Source organism: Pelodiscus sinensis, chromosome 14 (genome assembly GCF_052426305.1).
Source record: "Pelodiscus sinensis isolate ZL-2025 chromosome 14, ASM5242630v1, whole genome shotgun sequence".
In the NCBI taxonomy this organism is placed as follows: Eukaryota; Metazoa; Chordata; order Testudines; family Trionychidae; genus Pelodiscus; species Pelodiscus sinensis.
Window position 1 is genome coordinate 18,846,014 of NC_143065.1, and position 18,842 is coordinate 18,864,855.

At 37.1% G+C, this 18,842-nt stretch overlaps 1 protein-coding gene across 1 annotated transcript in view; it reads left to right on the plus strand.

Moving 5' to 3' along the window:
• The window catches only part of PRTG (protogenin), a 148,320-nt gene extending 129,876 nt beyond the window's left edge, over positions 1-18,444 (plus strand). The window contains exons 16-20 of the mRNA XM_075897295.2: positions 1,882-2,064; positions 3,231-3,351; positions 4,610-4,775; positions 9,817-9,921; positions 11,426-18,444. Coding sequence (XP_075753410.2) covers positions 1,882-2,064; positions 3,231-3,351; positions 4,610-4,775; positions 9,817-9,921; positions 11,426-11,794 — 944 coding nt within the window. The 3' untranslated portion in view covers positions 11,795-18,444. The remainder of the gene's footprint in view (positions 1-1,881; positions 2,065-3,230; positions 3,352-4,609; positions 4,776-9,816; positions 9,922-11,425) is intronic.
• The last annotated feature ends 398 nt before the right edge of the window (positions 18,445-18,842 follow it).

Genomic DNA, 18,842 nt, shown 5'->3' on the forward strand with positions numbered 1-18,842 from the left:
ATAGGAACCCTGAGCAGCGTTACCAGTAAAATCTTGATGTGTATACTTAGAACAAGGGATATGGAGACCTATAGTTTTTATAATAGACCACTGTCCATTTTCATGTCATTTCATACTGAAAATGCTGTAGAGGGTAAGGAAATGGAAAGCCATTAATCTCAATCAGCTCTGCAGTCGCTGATTTTGTGTGTTGATTGATAGGTTAAAGCTTGAGGGTTAAGGAAGAATTCAGGTTTCTAACATTTTAAAACAAGTTGTTATGCTCTTATTTTAAGGTTAAATTAAATAGCTTAGTCAAGTGATAGGCATGATAGGAAGAGTGGGCATGCAATACTAGTGCCATGTTCATCTCTTTGCAGGAAAGGTGAGGTAGTAGCATTTTTAATGTTTATTGTGACAAGAATAGCTAGTCACAAACTAACTCCTTTTTGTGGAAGATTCCAAAGTCAAGAGACCTAAGAGTTCTTCCCAACTCAGACTTCAAGGATACATTTCAAGTAATTCAGAGAATTATCCGTTCACCAACATTTTCAAAATCCTCTATTTGACTGAGTTTGTGCCAGCAACAACTGTCTAAAACACTGCTGTAGTTTGCTGCTTATTTGCAATGTGAAGAATATTTTTTCCTTTTTCCAAACTTACTTGAAGTGGATGAGAAGCCCTTACACATTTGATGTGCAGTAAAATGAGCACAAATTGCTTAGCTGCTTTAGAAATGCAGCTGATTCAAAAGGAACTGGTGGGAAAGAGCTTCTAGTATTGAAATATAACCCCTCACCCTTGATGGTTACAGCTCCTTTAGTTATAGGTACCTTACATTTTACTTCAAATGCTTTCAGGTAATGGATATGTTTTGGGAAAAGCTACCTTTTATGGATAGCTAACTGATTAGAATCTATGGTTAAGAAAGGAATTGGTCCTGCCTAGAGCAGGGGGCTGGACTTGATGACCTTCTGAGGTCTTTTCCAGCTCTATGATTCTATGATAAGGATATATTAGGCCACTATTTTGGAAAGAAAAGTAACATGTTTATGGCAGGAAGAAACACAGAAATGTATTTCTATGGCATGTTAAATAGCAGTTGGAATTGTAAGCATCAGTCTGCAAACCCTGTGAAGGTAAAATCCTTATTGATTCTGATAGCAGTTTTGCCTGTACAAGTACCACATGACTGAGTCCTGTTCACTTACGTGCCTTCATGTATGTGAGAGAGACTTTCTAAATCTGTGAGAGAGACTTTTTCTAATCTTGTCTTTGCAGTCCTTCTTGAGCATACAAGAATCAGAGGAATCTATTTGGCATTTAATAGGATTGAATTGAGTTTAAAGTTACAGTATGATGCTGCCCAAAGCTGCTTCATTCATTTTGCCAAACCAGATTCTGTGTGTTTCAGATCAGCTGCCTGCAGCCCTTTGCTGTGTCACATTTGCATTATGATATCAGTGAAGAATGAGCTCTTATCTGGGAGCTCATTAGCACAGAATATATTGGGGCTCCTAGAACATGGCTCACAATACAAATACTGTCATACTGAAATGCAGTTGGGGGCAGGTTTAAGTTTGCTGACGTTGTGGCCACTACTGGAATCTTAGAACTGCACTGTATCAACACCTTTGTACTGGTACAGCAGAGCAACCAGTGTGTGCTTTACACTTACAGTACAGAGAGACTGACAATAGGTTATCACTGTTCACTCCAATCCTGTAGCCGATAGTTTGAATATGAAAGTTGCAGTCTTTTGTACACAAGACTCAAGAGTTTTTGAGGAATAAAGGGGCTAAATCTATCCCCTAATAGCTAAATTTTAGTACATTCCCTGCATTATTTGCCTAACATAAACTTTTTTTTAAAACAAAAAGTTTTTTGTTTTCCTTTTAATAGGAGCAATAACCATGGCTTTGCTGGAGAACCTCGTGGCTGGAAATGTCTACATTGTTAAAATATCAGCATCCAATGAGGTGGGAGATGGACCTTTTTCAAATGCTGTGGAGCTTGCAGTCCTGCCAAAGGAGACTTTGGAGTCCAATCAGAGGCCTAAACGATTAGATTCGGCAGATGCAACAAGTTAGTAAAAATATGTTACTTATTGGCAAGTACCAAAGAGAAAGAATTGTAACTTTTTTTTAATCCCATGCTTGTTTTCTTTGATGTCTTTAATGGTTACAGTACCTTTTCGTAACTGAAACATTTTTGGAATTTTATGTCCCAGTCTACATAATTGCTGGTTTCAGTTTTTTGCCAGCTACAGAGAATGTATGATTGAAATGTACACTTTTGTCTAGAGTGTGGTCAGCTTTGAAATAATACAGACAGGTACGATTTGTGATCACTCCCTTATGATGTTTCAAATGTAAAGAAGACCTTTATTTAGTATAATATGTTAGCGTCCTGGAGGTTAGTCATGGTAAGAACTCCAGCAAGGATGAAGCCAGGAGGGGCAAGATGGCTCCCTAAGTAGATAGGTGAAAATTTCCTCTGGTTCCTGGATTTTGAGCAGCCCTGAAGCAGACTGTACTACCTACCTGGAAACAGTCATTATCAAAGAAGGCATCTCACCAACAGTACTTTTTGTGAACATCTGCCCGTGTCCCTTAAATACCTTGTGCAAATCAAGCTTATACCTCTTTATAATTTTTTCATATGTAAATGGAGTTTCAAGTTGTGCCTTCAGTCACTGAATGGGATTTATCTGTGTGTGTGTTCATCAAGATTTAGAAGGTTTTTCTAAAGCTATGGGTGTGAGAGAGGGAAGGACAGTAGTTATTCAGATGTGTACTTTTTGCCTTTTATTGTTGCTAGATTGAGATGTTACACATAATGGGCCTAAACTTGAGTTTTTCCTTATTTCTACAACTATATATTCTCTCGCACATGCACATACTCTCCCAGTGATCAATGAGAATTTTGCCCAAATATACAGTAAGTAAAAACAGAGTAAAGGCCCCCAGGATTTGGTGATATATTAAACAAACAAACAAAAAAATCCCACATGATATTGAGCCCTTCCAGGTGAAAATGCTCTGAAATATACAAGCCATTATATACACTGCAAGTTATTTCAAAGGAAATGTGAAAATATATGATAGCAAAAGCCTAGAAATTGGGTTATAAGGAAGAATTTGTCAATCTTGTGGCTGGAACTCCATCGATTTCCAGATACAAGCACAGGACAGAGATTACTATTCTTACTCAATGAGTCTTTTAGTGCCATATATTCTTTCATGCTGCAGATTTTTCTGGCTATTACCACCTGGACCAGAAATCGATGACTGGGATTGTTGTAGGAGTTTGCATAGCCCTGACCTGCATCCTGATCTGCATCCTAATTTTGATCTATCGCAGTAAAGCCAGGTATGCCTTTGTGACTGGAGAAGTGAATTATTTTTTAATAAGCTTTTCTCAGTGACTCCTGTATGAATGTGAACCTTCAGGGATGCTTCTTTACCAGAGTATTGTCCAAGTGCTTTGGATGAAGGAACTCTGAAACTTTTAGCCTACTTCTTGGAGCTCACACCAAAGATGGGTATCTCACTCAGATCCCATGCTCTCATTGGCCTTCCCTGCTTTACCCTGTGGAAACAGTAGAAGACACAGAGGGAAGTTAATGTGGCTTCAAGTGTCATTAAGTCTCTGGTAGTCTTTCCTCTAGACTCAGATGAATATTTGGTATTTATCAACTGCTCCCTGGTTGGCCCCAGCCCACAGAGCCATGACCCTATACCTGCAGAAGATCTTCTATAAATTTGGGATGGGAGGAATCATTAAATTAGAGCTCAGCTCTGCTGGCTTCAGCTCCCTTGTACCAGTGCAAGTGAAGGTCACTATCTGGCCCTATGTCATTCCCTGCTGGAGGGAAAACAAAGGACCACAAACTATTGGGTTTTGGCTGTTAAGAAAAGGAATAATACGTTAGTAAATAGTCAGTCTTAACGCATGGGTTTGGGATTCAGGGATTTTTAATACAAATTGAACCTCTCTAGTCCAGCACTCTTTGGTCTGGCAACATCTGTGGTCTGGCCTGATTTTAGTTAGTCTGGATGTCCACTTATCATGGGTGTGACCATGTTTCCTGTGGTAAGCAGTGGAAGTATTGATAATGCTGCTACACAGTGTTGACCTTCCATGGCTTGGCAAATACTCTAGTTCAGCACCAGTCAGATCCTTAGGGCACCGGAGCAATTCAATATGTAATGACTCTTTATTTAAAAAAGAAAAGGCTTTTCAGTTCAGTTTAAATACAGATTTTTTTAAAAAAATATGTTAGGCAAGGGATAAGTATGATGAGTCTTTTTAGCTTTTTTGGGGTCCAGAACTGTTCTGATATTCTTGATTGTTTACTCCACTTGTATAATATTACTAATCATGCATAAGAAATACTCTCCATACACACATTTACAGACTGTCCAGTGTGATTTCCTGGGGGAATATGATTTTATGGCACAAGGTAGCATTTGAATTCTGTATAAGTTAGTAATAGCACACAAATAAAAGCTGAAGATCAAGAACTTATCAGTATTATTTGACTAATAACATTTCAGGTAAATACATTAGCCCTGATATTACACATATTGCCTATGAGCTAATTATACTCCTGTTTAATATCGCACAGGAAAACGTCTGCTCCTAAAACTGTGCAGCAAGGCACTGACCAGCTGTCACATACCAGCATCTCATTAACCAGTACAAACGAGGTGGGGAAGAGTATTGAAGGAATTGCAGAGAATGAAGAATCCTTATTACCAATGATAGTAGGAAACAACTTCATTGATGCTAAGGTACTGTGAGTCTTACTCAGTTCCACAATATAAATACTTCCCTAGTGCCATTTGTGCTAGCACCTGAATGCCTTCCATCATTAAAGATATACACTATATAAAAGTTTATCAGTAATAATAGTAATAATCCACATGAGGAAGGACAACCACAAGTGTGGCTGTCTGGAACATTAATCTGCCAGTAGATTAATCATAAATTTCAGTCAAATGTTTGCCCATGTACCTTTTTTTGCATTGTGCTCCAAAGATTGCCAAGTGTCTGAGGACTAGTGATGCTAAATTCTCGGGAATAAACTTTCTTGAGAATGTTCTTGAGGATATTCTCCAATGCGATAAATTTTTATAATTTTCTCTTAAATACTTGTTAAATAGTTTTTAAAGAAGTTTACTATTTATAATAATGTCTTTCTTTAATAAAACTTCAAGAATCATGAAAGTTTCCAATTGTTAAAATGAAAATTCGGGAAAGTAAAGAAAAAAAGACAGAGGTTTAAATTACTAGAACTTGTTTCACAAATCTTCTGTTTCAGGATACAAATATTTTTAACTTTCTGGATTGAATACAAGTCTAATCAGAATCTGCACTTTCTGAATCTGACCCATATATTTCTATCTCTTCTTCCTCGTATATATCCTCTTCTTCAACTTCTTCTTTCTCTTCAGCATCATCAATTTCTACTTCCTCATTTCTCTGGTTCTGTTTCCTTTTTTCTCTTGGGGATTTCAACAGAGCATCATTTGGGTTTTTAAGAAGCTTTATATTATGGGCTACGAATGTCAGCTTGCCTGCCTTTTTTTGTGTTAACTTGTTTCTTTTTGCATTAAGAATGATACTGTAAGTATTGAAACTTCTTTCAGTTGCTGCCATTGTTGGTGGCATATTCAATATGTTGATCACTGCTTTCCCTAATTTTGACCCATAGCAAATACCTTTCCACCATGTTACTGCATCTACTGAGCCAGCTGATTTTGTTACATATGATTTTCCAAAAAAACCTTCTTTAGCACGATACTCTGCAAACTCTGCAATGACTTTTGCTGAGTGATCAGTGCCATACATTCTTGTGACTAATTTATCAATGAATTCAGTTCCTTGTATTTGTTCATTTCTAGTAAGGCACTCACCATTGAATTTTGGATTTAGAATATTTGCAGCATAGTGAATGTCTTTTAGAGCCATATCTTTTCTTTTTTCAAAACTTTTCATTACATCCTGTTTTTCTTGTTTGGTAAGTGGACTTTTGGGAACATAAGAACATAAGAATGGCCTTACTGGGTCAGACAAAAGGTCCATCTAGCCCAGTAGCCTGTCTGCCAACAGTGGCCAGCACCAGGTGCCCCAGAGAGGGTGGACCGAAGACAATGATCAAGCAATTTGTCTCCTGCCATCCTTCTCCAGCCTCTGACAAACAGAGGCCAGGGACACCATTTCTATCCCCTGGCTAATAGCCTTTTATGGACCTAACCTCCATGAAATTATCTAGCTTCTCTTTAAACTCTGTTATATAGTCCTAGCCTTCACAGCCTCCTCTGGCAAGGAGTTCCACAGGTTGGCTAAATGCTGTGTGAAGAAGAACTTTCTTTTATTAGTTTTAAACCTGCTACCCATTAATTTCATTTGGTGTCCTCTAGTTCTATTATGGGAATTAATAAATATCTTTTCTTTATTTGCCCTTTCCACACCACTCATGATTTTATATATCTCTATCATATCCCCACTCAGTCTCCTCTTTTCTAAACTGAAAAGTCCCAGTCGCCTTAACCTTTCTTCAGATGGGACCTGTTCCAAACCCCTAATCATTTTAGTTGCCCTTTTCTGAACCCTTTCCAAGGCCAAAATATATTTTTTTGAGGTGAGGAAACCACATCTGTACACAGTATTCAAGATGTGGGCATACCATAGTTTTATACAGGGGCAGTAAGATATTCTGTGTCTTATTTTCTATCCCTTTCTTAATAATTCCTAGCATCCTATTTGCCTTTTTGACCGCCGCTGCACACTGTGTGGACGTTTTCAGAGAACTATCCACGATAACTCCAAGATCTCTTTCCTGATTTGTCATAGACAAATTAGCCCCCATCATACTGTACGAATAGTTGGGGTTATTTTTCCTGATGTGCATTACTTTACACTTATCCACATTAAATTTCATTTGCCATATTGTTGCCCAATCACTAAGTTTGGTGAGATCTTTTCGGAGTCCCTCACAGTCTGCTTCTGTCTTGACAATCCTTAACAGTTTGGTATCATTCGCAAACTTTACCACCTCACTGCTTACCCCTTTCTCCAGATCATTTATGAATAAGTTGAAAAGGATTGGTCCCAGGACTGACCCTTGGGGGACATCACTAGTTACCCCTCTCCATTCTGAAAATTTACCATTTGTTCCTACCCTTTGTTTCCTGTCTTTTAACCAGTTCTCAATTCAAGAAAGGACCTTTCCTCTTATCCCATGGCAATGTAATTTACACAAGAGCCTTTGGTGAGGGACCTTGTCAAAGGCTTTCTGAAAATTTAAGTATAGAATATCTACTGGATCCCCCTTGTCTGCATGTTTGTTAACCCCTTCAAAGAGCTCTAATAGATTAGTAAGACATGATTTCCCTTTACAGAAACCATATTGACTTTTGTCCAACAAATTATGTTCTTCTACGTGCCTCACAATTTTATTCTTTACTATTGTTTCGACTAATTTGTCTGGTACAAAATGATCGTTTAATTCCCTAAAACATTCAGGAACTTTGCTCATTTTTGGCTGGTCAGATTGAAGCAGCATAATCCATTTAACAACAGGACTTATCAGTGCATACAATTTTTGGACCCGTACCCAAAATACATCTTCATCCAGGATTTAATTCCTGGTACATTTGCTCAGTTTAGTCTGTAAATCTTCATGGACAACAAGGCATTTTAAGACATTTTTTATTTAATAAGCTTTTCAAACAATATAAAATGGAATCCCACCTAGTTTTAACTGGCAATTTAAGTGCAAATGTTTGATTTTTCTCTTTTTGAAATGCAGTAAAATGAGCTCGCAAAACTTGCGATTTGTTAATTTCCTTCACAATAGTTTTACAGGTAACTTCAGTTTCTTGAACAGATTTTAAGTTACTGATTTTACCAATTGACAAATTTATTGTATGAGAAGCACAAGTGTACATAGCAATGCGATTGTATTTTTTGTTAAACATTGATAAGGATTTCACCATTGCTGCAGCATTATCAATGACAATGGCACCAAATTTTTCAGTGCCTATTTCTATCATTATTTGTTCCATATGGAATGCCATATATTCAGCAGTATGGCGTTCAACATCAGTTGCCACTGTTTTGTAAAACACTGGTTGGAGTGTTGATATAATAAAATTTATAACAGATTCATTTCTTCGGTTGCTGCAAGCATCACGCTGCAGTGCAAGAGAAGAAGCTTCAGCAATTTTTGTTTTTATAAGAGCATCAACATGTTGATATTCAGCTTCCAAAAGTTTGTTAGAAAGTGTGTACCTGGATGGCATCTTGTAAGATGGTCTTAATTTTTGCATGAAAGTAATCCAGTCTTCGTTTTCAATCAGTGAAAGAGGTGATCCCAATGAGAATATAGCTTGTGCAAAAAATTTATCCAAAACTTTGTTTTCAGTTTCATTAATAGAATCAAAGTAGTGACTTATAGAATGAGACACCTTGGCTGAACTAGATGTGTAAATTCACTAGCACTATCACAGTGTTCTATAGATGTTGATGCAGTTGATGGTTGAGGTGATCTGCTTCTGGACTCCGAGAATTTTGTTGCCTTTTCCTTGATGTAAGCAGGAGTCTTCAAACAATTGGAAATATGCTTTCTCATCCTTGTTGCATTTCTGATGTATTCAGCCTTGAAGTACTTACATTCAGATAACACTTTGTCTTTAACTGTTTTATGAAGGAAATAATCCCACACATCACTTTAAGGCTTAGTTCTTCTTTTCATACTGATGAAAACACAATTACACCTTTCACAAAAGAGAATAAATGTGTTGTTTGCCTCTTTATATACTTTTTGTGATTCTTCCAGAAAGTTCCATAACAGTCAGTTAGAATTCCAGACTCGTGAATGTTCTAGAAAGTTCCATAACATTCTGGAACATTCTATAACATTCTCAAACTATCTTGAATGATCAAGAAATCTCTTTAACATTCAGGGTGTTCTAAAAGTTGAATACAATATGTTATTTCAAGAGGAAATGAAAAATTAGAAAATTCTGAAAAATTCTCAGGAAATAATCTTTTGGAGAATATTCTTAGAATATTCTCATTCTCGGAGAATATTCTCCAGAGAATATTCTCACCTCACATCACTACTGAGGATACATGTTCTACAGTCCAAGAGCATACTATTTACAATACCCTTCTGCTGGCCCAAAGGGTATTGTTCAAGGTACCAGGAAACAGGGCTTATCAAAAAATCTGAGGCATTCTTTCCCCTCCCCCCCAAATCTATTCAGGCTCCTAAATATTCTAAGTGGCTCCATTAAAGGAGTGTGATGCTGAGCAGGTAATAAAATGGGCACCAATATTTTATTTGTATATTTTCATGGATAAGCAAGTTGAGCTATGTGTAGTTTATACACACAGGTTTAGTAGAGTCAAACGATATAATAATGCATGTATTTGTCTATGAATGCTGACAGGATGCTCACCGTTGTGCAGATGTAGAATTAAACATGGTCCCTTTCCCATAAGTCTTAAATTCTAAGGGACCAATCTGGCAAGCATGAATTACCCTTACTTTCCCATGTTGTCATAGTTCAGCACCTGGTACTCTGAGTTTAATGGAGCTGCTCATCCAAAAAATGTTTGCAGGAACCACTCCTAATTCAGACACAGACAACACACCCATCGATGATGCAAGCTCAGAATGGTAGAGATGTCTAGAAGCAATGGTGGCTGAAATACTTTGCTGTATTTGTGATACTATAATTATTATTGTGGTGTGATTTATTTTTAAATTTGGCATTTTAATTGAATAAAACAAAACTTTCTCTCTTTCCCTCTCTATTTTAGGGGGGAACTGATCTGATTATTAACAGTTATGGCCCTATCACAAAGACCAGCTGCAAGAAAAGGTGGCTCTTCTTCCAAGATTCTAAGAAGGTGAAAATAGAGGAGGTAACCTACCCTAATAAATGTGTCTCTGAAAGGCCTGATATAATCATATGACATTGCAAGGAAGAATGTCTAGGCTTGTGGTTATTAAAATGCATTTGTAAAGGCTTAGTCACTAAGGGGATGGTTTCTGTCTTTTGGTACTAAATGATGATGATATCTTGTCTCCTTCTAAATGCAAATAGAGAAGTTATTCTTCATTTCCTGTCCCTTACTCTGTTATGTAGTGTGACTCTCTAATGTTAAGTAGGTGCTAAGTTTTGCCTAAAACTGACTACACTCCATCAGTGGATGAAGGGTTGCTGAATGTAACAATCCGATGCACAGATATAGAACTAAACATACTTTGTAAACATCAGTTAAATAATCTTCCCACCAACCTGAGAGCTAAGTAAGTAGTATTATCTCTCTGGTTGCAGAAAGAACACAGAAAGTTAGAAAGTAAATGACTCATCTAAAGTGCAACGGGAACTCTGAAATTAAACTAGAACTGGAATTCCAGAGCCAGTAGCTCCTCATACAGTGGTCTGACTACACTGACTTTGGATAAACAAGTATATAATAGTAAAGTGTTCAGGGTACTATTACTTGCTTATAAGTAATAGTTCAGGGTACTTATACTTGCTTGGGGATCTGACTTACGTTTATTGAGTCATTATGACTTACACAAGTTGAACCTCTCAAGTCTGGCACCCTCAGGATCAGTACTGAACCAGAGAATTTGTCAAACCCTGGGAGATCAATATTGTCTAGCAGCATTACCAAGACTTCCACTGCTTAGTGAGCTCTCAGAGGACACTTAAGAGTAAATTAGAGCTAAATAACAGCACAGAACACTGAGAGCCAGGACTGGTGGCTGCAAACAAACTTTATGGGACTGTGGGAAACTTGGCCACGCCCATAAGTGGACATCCAGCTAAATAAAATAATGATGGACCATGGTTGTTGCTGGAGCAGAGTGCCAGACTATAGGGATTCAACTTGTACTGTTCTCTCATTTCATCAAGAAATAGTGACTGACCATAGCTATGTTTAAAATGCTTATTCCAATACACTGCCAGCCAAAAGCTTGCCTAGAAGCTGGTATGTAGCTCCATATTTCTAATGCTTCTTCAGGTAAAATATTTTCAGCAACCATAAGTGTGCTGCATGAAAGAAAAATCCCTGGAGGGGAAAATAGATACACAAATGTAACTTTAAAATAAAAACAGGATCCGCAGTGAAAATCAGCCTCCATTATCTGTCATTAGGTAGAATGAATTATCATCTAGTACTGTACAAGGAAACAGGAGAGAGAACTGGGACTATCTTTGTTCTGCTCCTCTTGAAGGGCTCAGATTGTTTCTCCCATCTAGTGGTGTTGTATGCATTCCAACCAATTGGTGTGGGGAATTAAACAAGCACTACTCATGTATCTATTTTGACAGAGGCTGATTAACCTCTCTTTCTCTCTTTCTCTCTCCCCCCTCCCCCCCCCCCCCCCCCCGGCCCCTTGTTTTTAATCCAGCCTCAGAGAAGATTTGTCCAAGCTGTGTGCTTGTATCAGCCCGGCACCACGGTACTGATCAGTGAAGATGACTCCCCCAATTCTCCAGGCCAACAATCTAAGTTCCAGGTGCCATTCAGTATTGTACCTGATACAGAGCATTCAGCAAACAGCGAGGGAAGCCATGAGACTGGAGACTCTGGAAGATTCTCTCATGAGTCAAACGAAGAGATACACCTTTATTCTGTTACAAGTGCGACCCCACACACCTCCAGTTCCTTTGTGAATGTGAACCCTGTCTTGAGTAACTGTGAGGAGCCTCCGGTACCACTGGCTACTGACCAGACTTCTATTTCATCTCTTCAAATACAGTGCACGGTACAAAACTGAGTTACCTATCCTGACAGTCATGCCAGACATCCACACAATGTATGTCTGTTCGAAAGACAATGAACAGGGAGCCAAAGTTTATTGTGGAAAACCTGATAACACATCAGGTGATCCTGTACTTCTTTTGAATGTTTTTTGTGGGATTTTTTCTTAAAAGTCACTCATTTTGAATGTTCAGTGGTAAACAATGTGAAAGGATAGTAAAGTTTTCTGACTAGAGTTAAAAATATATCACTGGAGCAAAGGGAAGACCGTTAGCCCTTTGCTGAATATCTACCTCAGTTTGCCAAGTGGCGAACTCTGAATGACAACTGCTTTACCTCATTTGTATTATAGTCGGTCTCGGCTACATAACCGATGATACTTCCTAGTAGGATTTTTTTTGATGCGTGTGTGTGTGTGTGTGTGTGTGTGTGTGTGTGTGTGTGTGTGAGAGAGAGAGAGAGCGAGTGAGAGAGAGACAGAGAGAGAGAGAGATCAAAGGAGTTGTATAGGTAGATGAACAAGACTGTTTAGCTGAAGCTCTGACTTTAAAAACAGGGGATCCCTGAGGGGATAAGATAAAATTATTTAACATGACTGACCTGAAGAACTTCAAATGAGAAAATTGTAGGACCATTACCTTTGATAAAACTGTGCATTAGTTTAGGAATAATGTAGTTAGTAGTTTAATGTTCAGTAAACAGCTACTGTGAGTCCTTAAAAAATAATTGGACTTTCCTTTAGACCCACTTGATTGCTATATCTTCCAGTATCACAGCCTGCCCAGAACAGTGCCTCTGCACACAGTTCTGTTGTGCCAGCAGTTGCTGACAGGATGTAAGTTAAATCCCCAGGGCTCCCCAGGATTCCCTACAAAGACATAAAATTGCCTGTTTATTGACAACTAAGGCTAGAAAGCTTGGTGAAATTAATTAATATTCAGCTCCCAACCAGTTTGGAATGGTGTGAAAACTGCCTGAAAAAAAATAGACAAGGAATGCTGAAGTTTCAATATTCCAGTGCTTCATAGCAACGGTGCCTTCTCCATTATATATAATAAAATTACTGCTTTGCCTTATGCCTTCTTAGCATTCATAAAGTTGCTTTGGAGTATAGAAAGATGCCTTAAACGCCTCTTAGATTTTATGGTTAAATAGATTAGTAATCATAGTCCATTTTTACACAGCTCTGCAGAATGCCTGAGCAGCTGCTGTTAGAATGCAGGCCTGTTTCTTGCCTCAGTTTAGGATGCTATTAGTGAGGAATTTTAGCTCAGGGAGTGACTTCAACCACATGCCAGTCTAAAACTCTAATTAGGCCTCAATGAGAAATAAAAAGGCAGAGCTTTAGTTGAAAAGTCTGTTGAAAGGGTGAATGTTTATACTGCCTTATACCCATACAATTCCTGTTTTATACTACCTCCTTTTAAAGTTATTCTAGTGTTATTTTTTTCCTGTACTCAGGGAACAGTTTGTTACTTTTGACCTGCCTCTCAGAAATGTGAGGCAAACTGACAGGGTATCATATTTTTGTTTTTTAATGGGTGGGATGGGGATGGGGGTCGAATTCATCAATGTCATACATTAGTTCATATATAGTTCCCCCACAGTTAATTTAAAAAAATAAAATTAGACATTTGTTTATATTTTTCAAAATGTCAAAAATTTTGAACAGCTAGGGTGAAGTCCTTAGTGTCAAAACTCCCATCAGCTTAATTAACATCAAGATTTCACTCCTGATGTGATCTGAATTACTTTTGGCTGGTTGCTTACGATTTATAAGCTAGTCAAAAGCCATCAATAATCCCTACTGTTGTGTTTTTATTTATTTTATTTTTATTTTTTGATGAAGCGGCCTGTAGTTACTGTAGCTCTTTCGCTTGTAACTGTTTGCTCATTCTGTACCAGATAGTACATGTTCACCTTTTCATAGAATTGTTGTGATACAAAGGCTTTAAAATAATAATCTTGTACCAAAGAATTTTCTGTGAAAAAAGAAGAAAACTTGCATATTATTTTCAAAAAAATAATTGAATTAGTTAAAAACTATAGATTTGAAGAGCTGGATACATTTTATTGTATAAGTAGTTACTAACAAAAACAATAGGGCTTCTGTTGATTGTAGTAGTTGATTGTATAGTTTAGTTGTATGCTTCTATAATTTTTAACTACCTTATAGTTACAAGAGCCTTTAAAGACAGTTGTAATGTCTTATCAGCAGGTATCTCCAAAGACTTCCAAGTGTAATTTGTTTTTTTCTTCAGCATGTAGTTCTTCAATAATACAGTATTAGATAAAATATTTTTAATAATTTGTATCTACTTGCTGAAGAAAAATAAAACCTTTTCACCAAAGATTTATTTTTTGGTCTCATCAGGCAAAATGTGTAGTGTACAGCAAAGTATTGTTTCTAGGTAGCTAAAATGTGAATTCATTGGAACTAGATAAGAATGTGTAACCATAGCATGGAGTTTTACACTTTTTCTTTCAGATTAGCTTCATTGTAGTGTTTCACTCAAAAAGGGCTGATATGCAAAGGGTAACTATTTTCTTCTCCAAAGACTTGTTTGCTGTAAGTACTGAAACACTGTTATCACATTTATGCTGTACGTAACTATTAACTCTACTTCTCAACTTTTTCATGCCAAAGATCAGCTACATAGGGTAAGAGGAACAGTTTAGATATTGGTATTTTTCAGTCTGGTAAAGAGGCTGTGGTCGAAGAGATCAAAGTATTAAAATTACTGAAGAGCAATATGTCCACAATGCTATTTATCAATGATATTATTCCAGTACTTTTTATCAGCAAATGAAGAAAACCAAAGATATTTAAGGTTACCTCAGCATATAGGCAAACTTAGTTAGGCAATAAATTGTTTTGTCTTTTTGTTTTATGTTAACCAAATATAATGTGTATCTCCAGAACCTAGCCCACATGCATCCAAACATTTTCACGATGGAACAAAGAGAATGATCACAGTGAAGATTTATGTGGATTGATGATATATAGTATTTTACAGTTTTCTTACAGTTCAGGAGAGCCAGGTAATTCCTACACATTCTGTATATGATTTGATGCTGTTTCATTGAAACCTATGGTAGAACTCCTATGGACTCCAGTGGGAGCAAATCAAACACCAAGTTAAAATGTTGTGATGTCCTTCAGGACAAAGAAGCCAGAGAGGATGTGATATGATTATCAATGCTTGCTATTACGTTGACAGTTATGGCAATGAAGTTTCAAATACATTTATGATTCTTTAAACGGCAGTTTTCATATGCAGGCTTTGTCCATTCTGTTGTCCATAGGAATGTCTGACAAAACTCTACAGATAGAATAATCACAAAATAACTAGAAATGTTTGTTGTCTGTGTCAACAGATCTGGGTTCTGGAGATGAGAAAACACTATCTGTTGTCTAATTATGAATTTTACTAAGTATGTTTTGGAAGATGAATATAAATGTGGAACTTTCTGTTACACCATGTGAATTGATTTTGTTAAATGTGTTAAAAACTAAAAGAGCCATGGCTGGTGTGATGAGCGTATGTGAACTCTTGTATTTCAAAAAAGAAATTCAGTTGTAGAGACTTAGAAGCTTCCATGTAAAATTTACAGAGAAAATCCTAAAATTGACCGAGTAGATTAATTAATTAGGAACAAACCAAAAGGCCTAGCAAGCCTGAGGCTGCATTGATTTACTTTTCTCTGCATTTAACAAACCATGCAAGTCTTTCAGTTTCCAGCTTGCAAGAATTTTTCTGCAAAACTGGAGAATATTTTCACTTTTCCCTTGTGGAAATGTTGCGTCTGAGCAGAACTTTTTTTTTGAATAGATCTCTTCTTGTAAAAGAAACTGTAAAATCTACATGTGTCATTTTATTAACTGACTATGGGCTTTTCTACATTGTGCCACAGTATAGACCATGGGGGCATGAATTGCAGAGTGCACACTCTGGTGTCCTGTCTGCTTCCTTCAGACAGGACTACATTAACTCAAACTTGTTATAGTTTACACCAGCATTGTACACATGGTTCACTTAGAATGCAACACTTTGCTATGCCCTGCAGTTCACGCCCCTATAGTCCGCATTATGGCACAGTAAAGACATCAATTTACTGAGCTTCTTCCTCTCAAATTTATGGGATTTTGACAGAGAAAATAGTCTGAGATGTCTGTTCCCGATTTTATTATTTTAACACTCTTTTGCTCTGTGTTTTTTATCCCATTGCTTCAAACTAAGGGCTGAATCCTTTTTGTCTTGCTCACAAAGGGCTTGCTCCCGCTCCCGCTGTAGTTAATGACAGAATTCACTTAATGTCAGTGGTGCAGGATCAGGCCCGTAAATAATTCTGTTGATTTCAGTGGGATTATTTCTATGACGTGAACAAACAGAATTGGGCCTTAAAATCTGTATTTCAGTGTCTCTAAAAGGCTATTACTTCAAAGAGCCTAATTCTGAAATCCTTTCTCAGGCAAAATTCCATTAAAGCTTGAGTTAGTCCCACATGATTATGTTCACTCCATTTATTGCAGAGGAATTGTCATTCACAACATCACCCTTTGGTGGCAAAACTCCCATTGACATCAGTGGGAGAGGTATGCGGAGATCAAGGGTATTGTATGAAAGACTGAAAACATACCGTAGCAGGGCCAGGTTTTGATCTCATTTGCCCATGTGTAAATCAGAAGTGATTTAACTGATGTCAGCAAAGTTACTCTAGATTTACTCTGATATAACTGCAATAGAAATCCTTTGGAAAGTGACACTGTAAATGCATTAAACTCAAAAGGCCTTTTTTCCCTCTTAGTGATTTAAACCAATCTTTTTCCAGATATTTAAAATGATTGGAATAGCTCAAAGTTCAGTGTAACAAAAAAAGATAATTGGGAATGAGCATTTAAAAATACCTGTTCACAAAGTATTTCCAAAGACAGCCTTTGAGGTATACCTCAAGTCAGCATTTAAAATACGGACTTATGGGCCCAATTTACTAATGGTTTGTACTAGAGAAGGGTTAATAGATTTACTGATCTGATTGAAACTGCACAATCTGTCCTTGTTAGAGGTTTTTAAAAAATTAATTTCAGGGACAGGCAAGTGCTAATTCCAGTGACTTTCAGTATCACTTCCTGATTAACCTTAGGCTACGTCTATACTTCAAGGTTTTTGTGAAAAAACAGGTGTTTTTGCGCAAAAATTCACGGAGCATCCACATCTCAACCATGTTTTTGCGCAAGAAAATCTACAGTCAATCAACAGAACAGAGGGCTTTTTGCGGTGTAGGTATACCTCCTACTACAAGGCATATAACTCCTTTTCGTGCTTCAGCTCGTGCACAAAAAGGCATGTGTGGATGCTCCACAGGGGTATCTTGCGCAAAAAGAGCCTATCCTAAAAAGCACAGGTGCTCTGATGGCCATTCACAGAATGGCCACCAGAGCTTTCTTGTGCAAGAGCATCCATGCAGTGTGGATGCTCTCTTGCACAAAAGCGATGCGCTTTGAAGTGTGGACTCGCTTTTACACAAGAAGTTTTTGCGCAAGAACTCTTCCACAAAAGACTTCTTTTGCAAAAACCCTGCAGTGTAGACATAGCTTCTGTGTATAATATCAGTTAATGCTACTAAGTATCTTGACTTAGCTACTGGAACTCTAGAAATACTGATACCAAATAGTTATATTCAGTGGAGTTTGAACTTGTAAGAGCATTTCTGTCACTAACTTAAAGAACTGTATTTTAAGACAGACTTTTTCTCTTTATGAAACCTTTTTAAAAAAATACTATTACTCTTCAAATAGTACCTGTCTCATATTACCATATTGTTCAATCCATCTTGGTTCTAACTTCAAAAAATAAATTGAATTCAGGCCAAATTCTTGTCTCAGCTTTGCTGATATAAATCTGGTAGGACTTAATTCAGTTCAATAGAATTTCTGTAGATTTACACCAGTGTAACATTTGCCCTGATTTACTTTAAAGAGACTTAAGCACATGCTTAAAGTGCTTTGCTGAATTGGGGCAGAAACTGACCCTGCAATTTTATTAGTGAATTGAGCCCATTGTAAGAATTTTTCATTATATAGGTATTACATATACATTCATTGTATCTGCCTGGTGTTTTCAGTAAAAACATTATTGTGTATGAAACCTACTTTTTATGTAAAAATATTGCTTTTTGGTTGTTTTGGCTTTTTTTCTTTTTGTTTTCTAAAGGTGTGAATTAATTGCAAGTGTAGGACCCAGTTATGTATCTCATATTGTGGGTGTTCTGGATCCTTTCACTCCTGTATGCCATTTTCTTGTAAGGGCAACAATGGCTGACTTGCTAATGGAGGATGGAGCTGAAATATATTAATTTTATATTTGACTCAGGGGATCAGCTCTGTGAATTCCATTGCATGAGGGAGGCCAGTGTTTGCCTTGATTTTGAATGTACCTTTTTAATGTCTTTTTTTAAATATTTTGTTTAATAATGTGGATTTGGTTTTTTTATAGCATTCTAGTAAACGTTACCTAGTGTGGGTTTTTTTCAGGGTTGTTTATGTACTACCCAAAAGTCATGCCAAAAATGAATAGAAGTTTAAATGCCAAAATGTTTATGAAACTGCTGTCTAAATACTGATTGATTGCACAGTTTAAATAAAAGTTTTCCATAGTAAAAGTATATGTTTCTTTAAAGAAAGTCATTTTCTTCTTAGTTTCTGTGGCTAGTAGTTCAAAGCATAGGAGGGTATTATAATTTGTACAGTCCCATAAATCTGCGTATTGCCTTATAAATTACAGGGTGTTCAGACCCAAAGAGTCTGCAGTTAGACAAACCCAAGATATAGAACAGCAGATCAGATAAGGAGGGTACAGAGATTTTTAGTGGCTAGAACAAAGTAGAATAGATTTTTCACAGAAATTAGTTTTAGGAAGTTTTGGAGGAGGGTGCTTATTATACAAGATTTGGGTAAATAAAGTCTTCTATTTAATAGAGTGAACCACAAGCTAAATACAAGTCAACACTGTGACACTGTTGAAAAAAAAAAAAGCAAACATGATTCTGGGATGCATTAACAG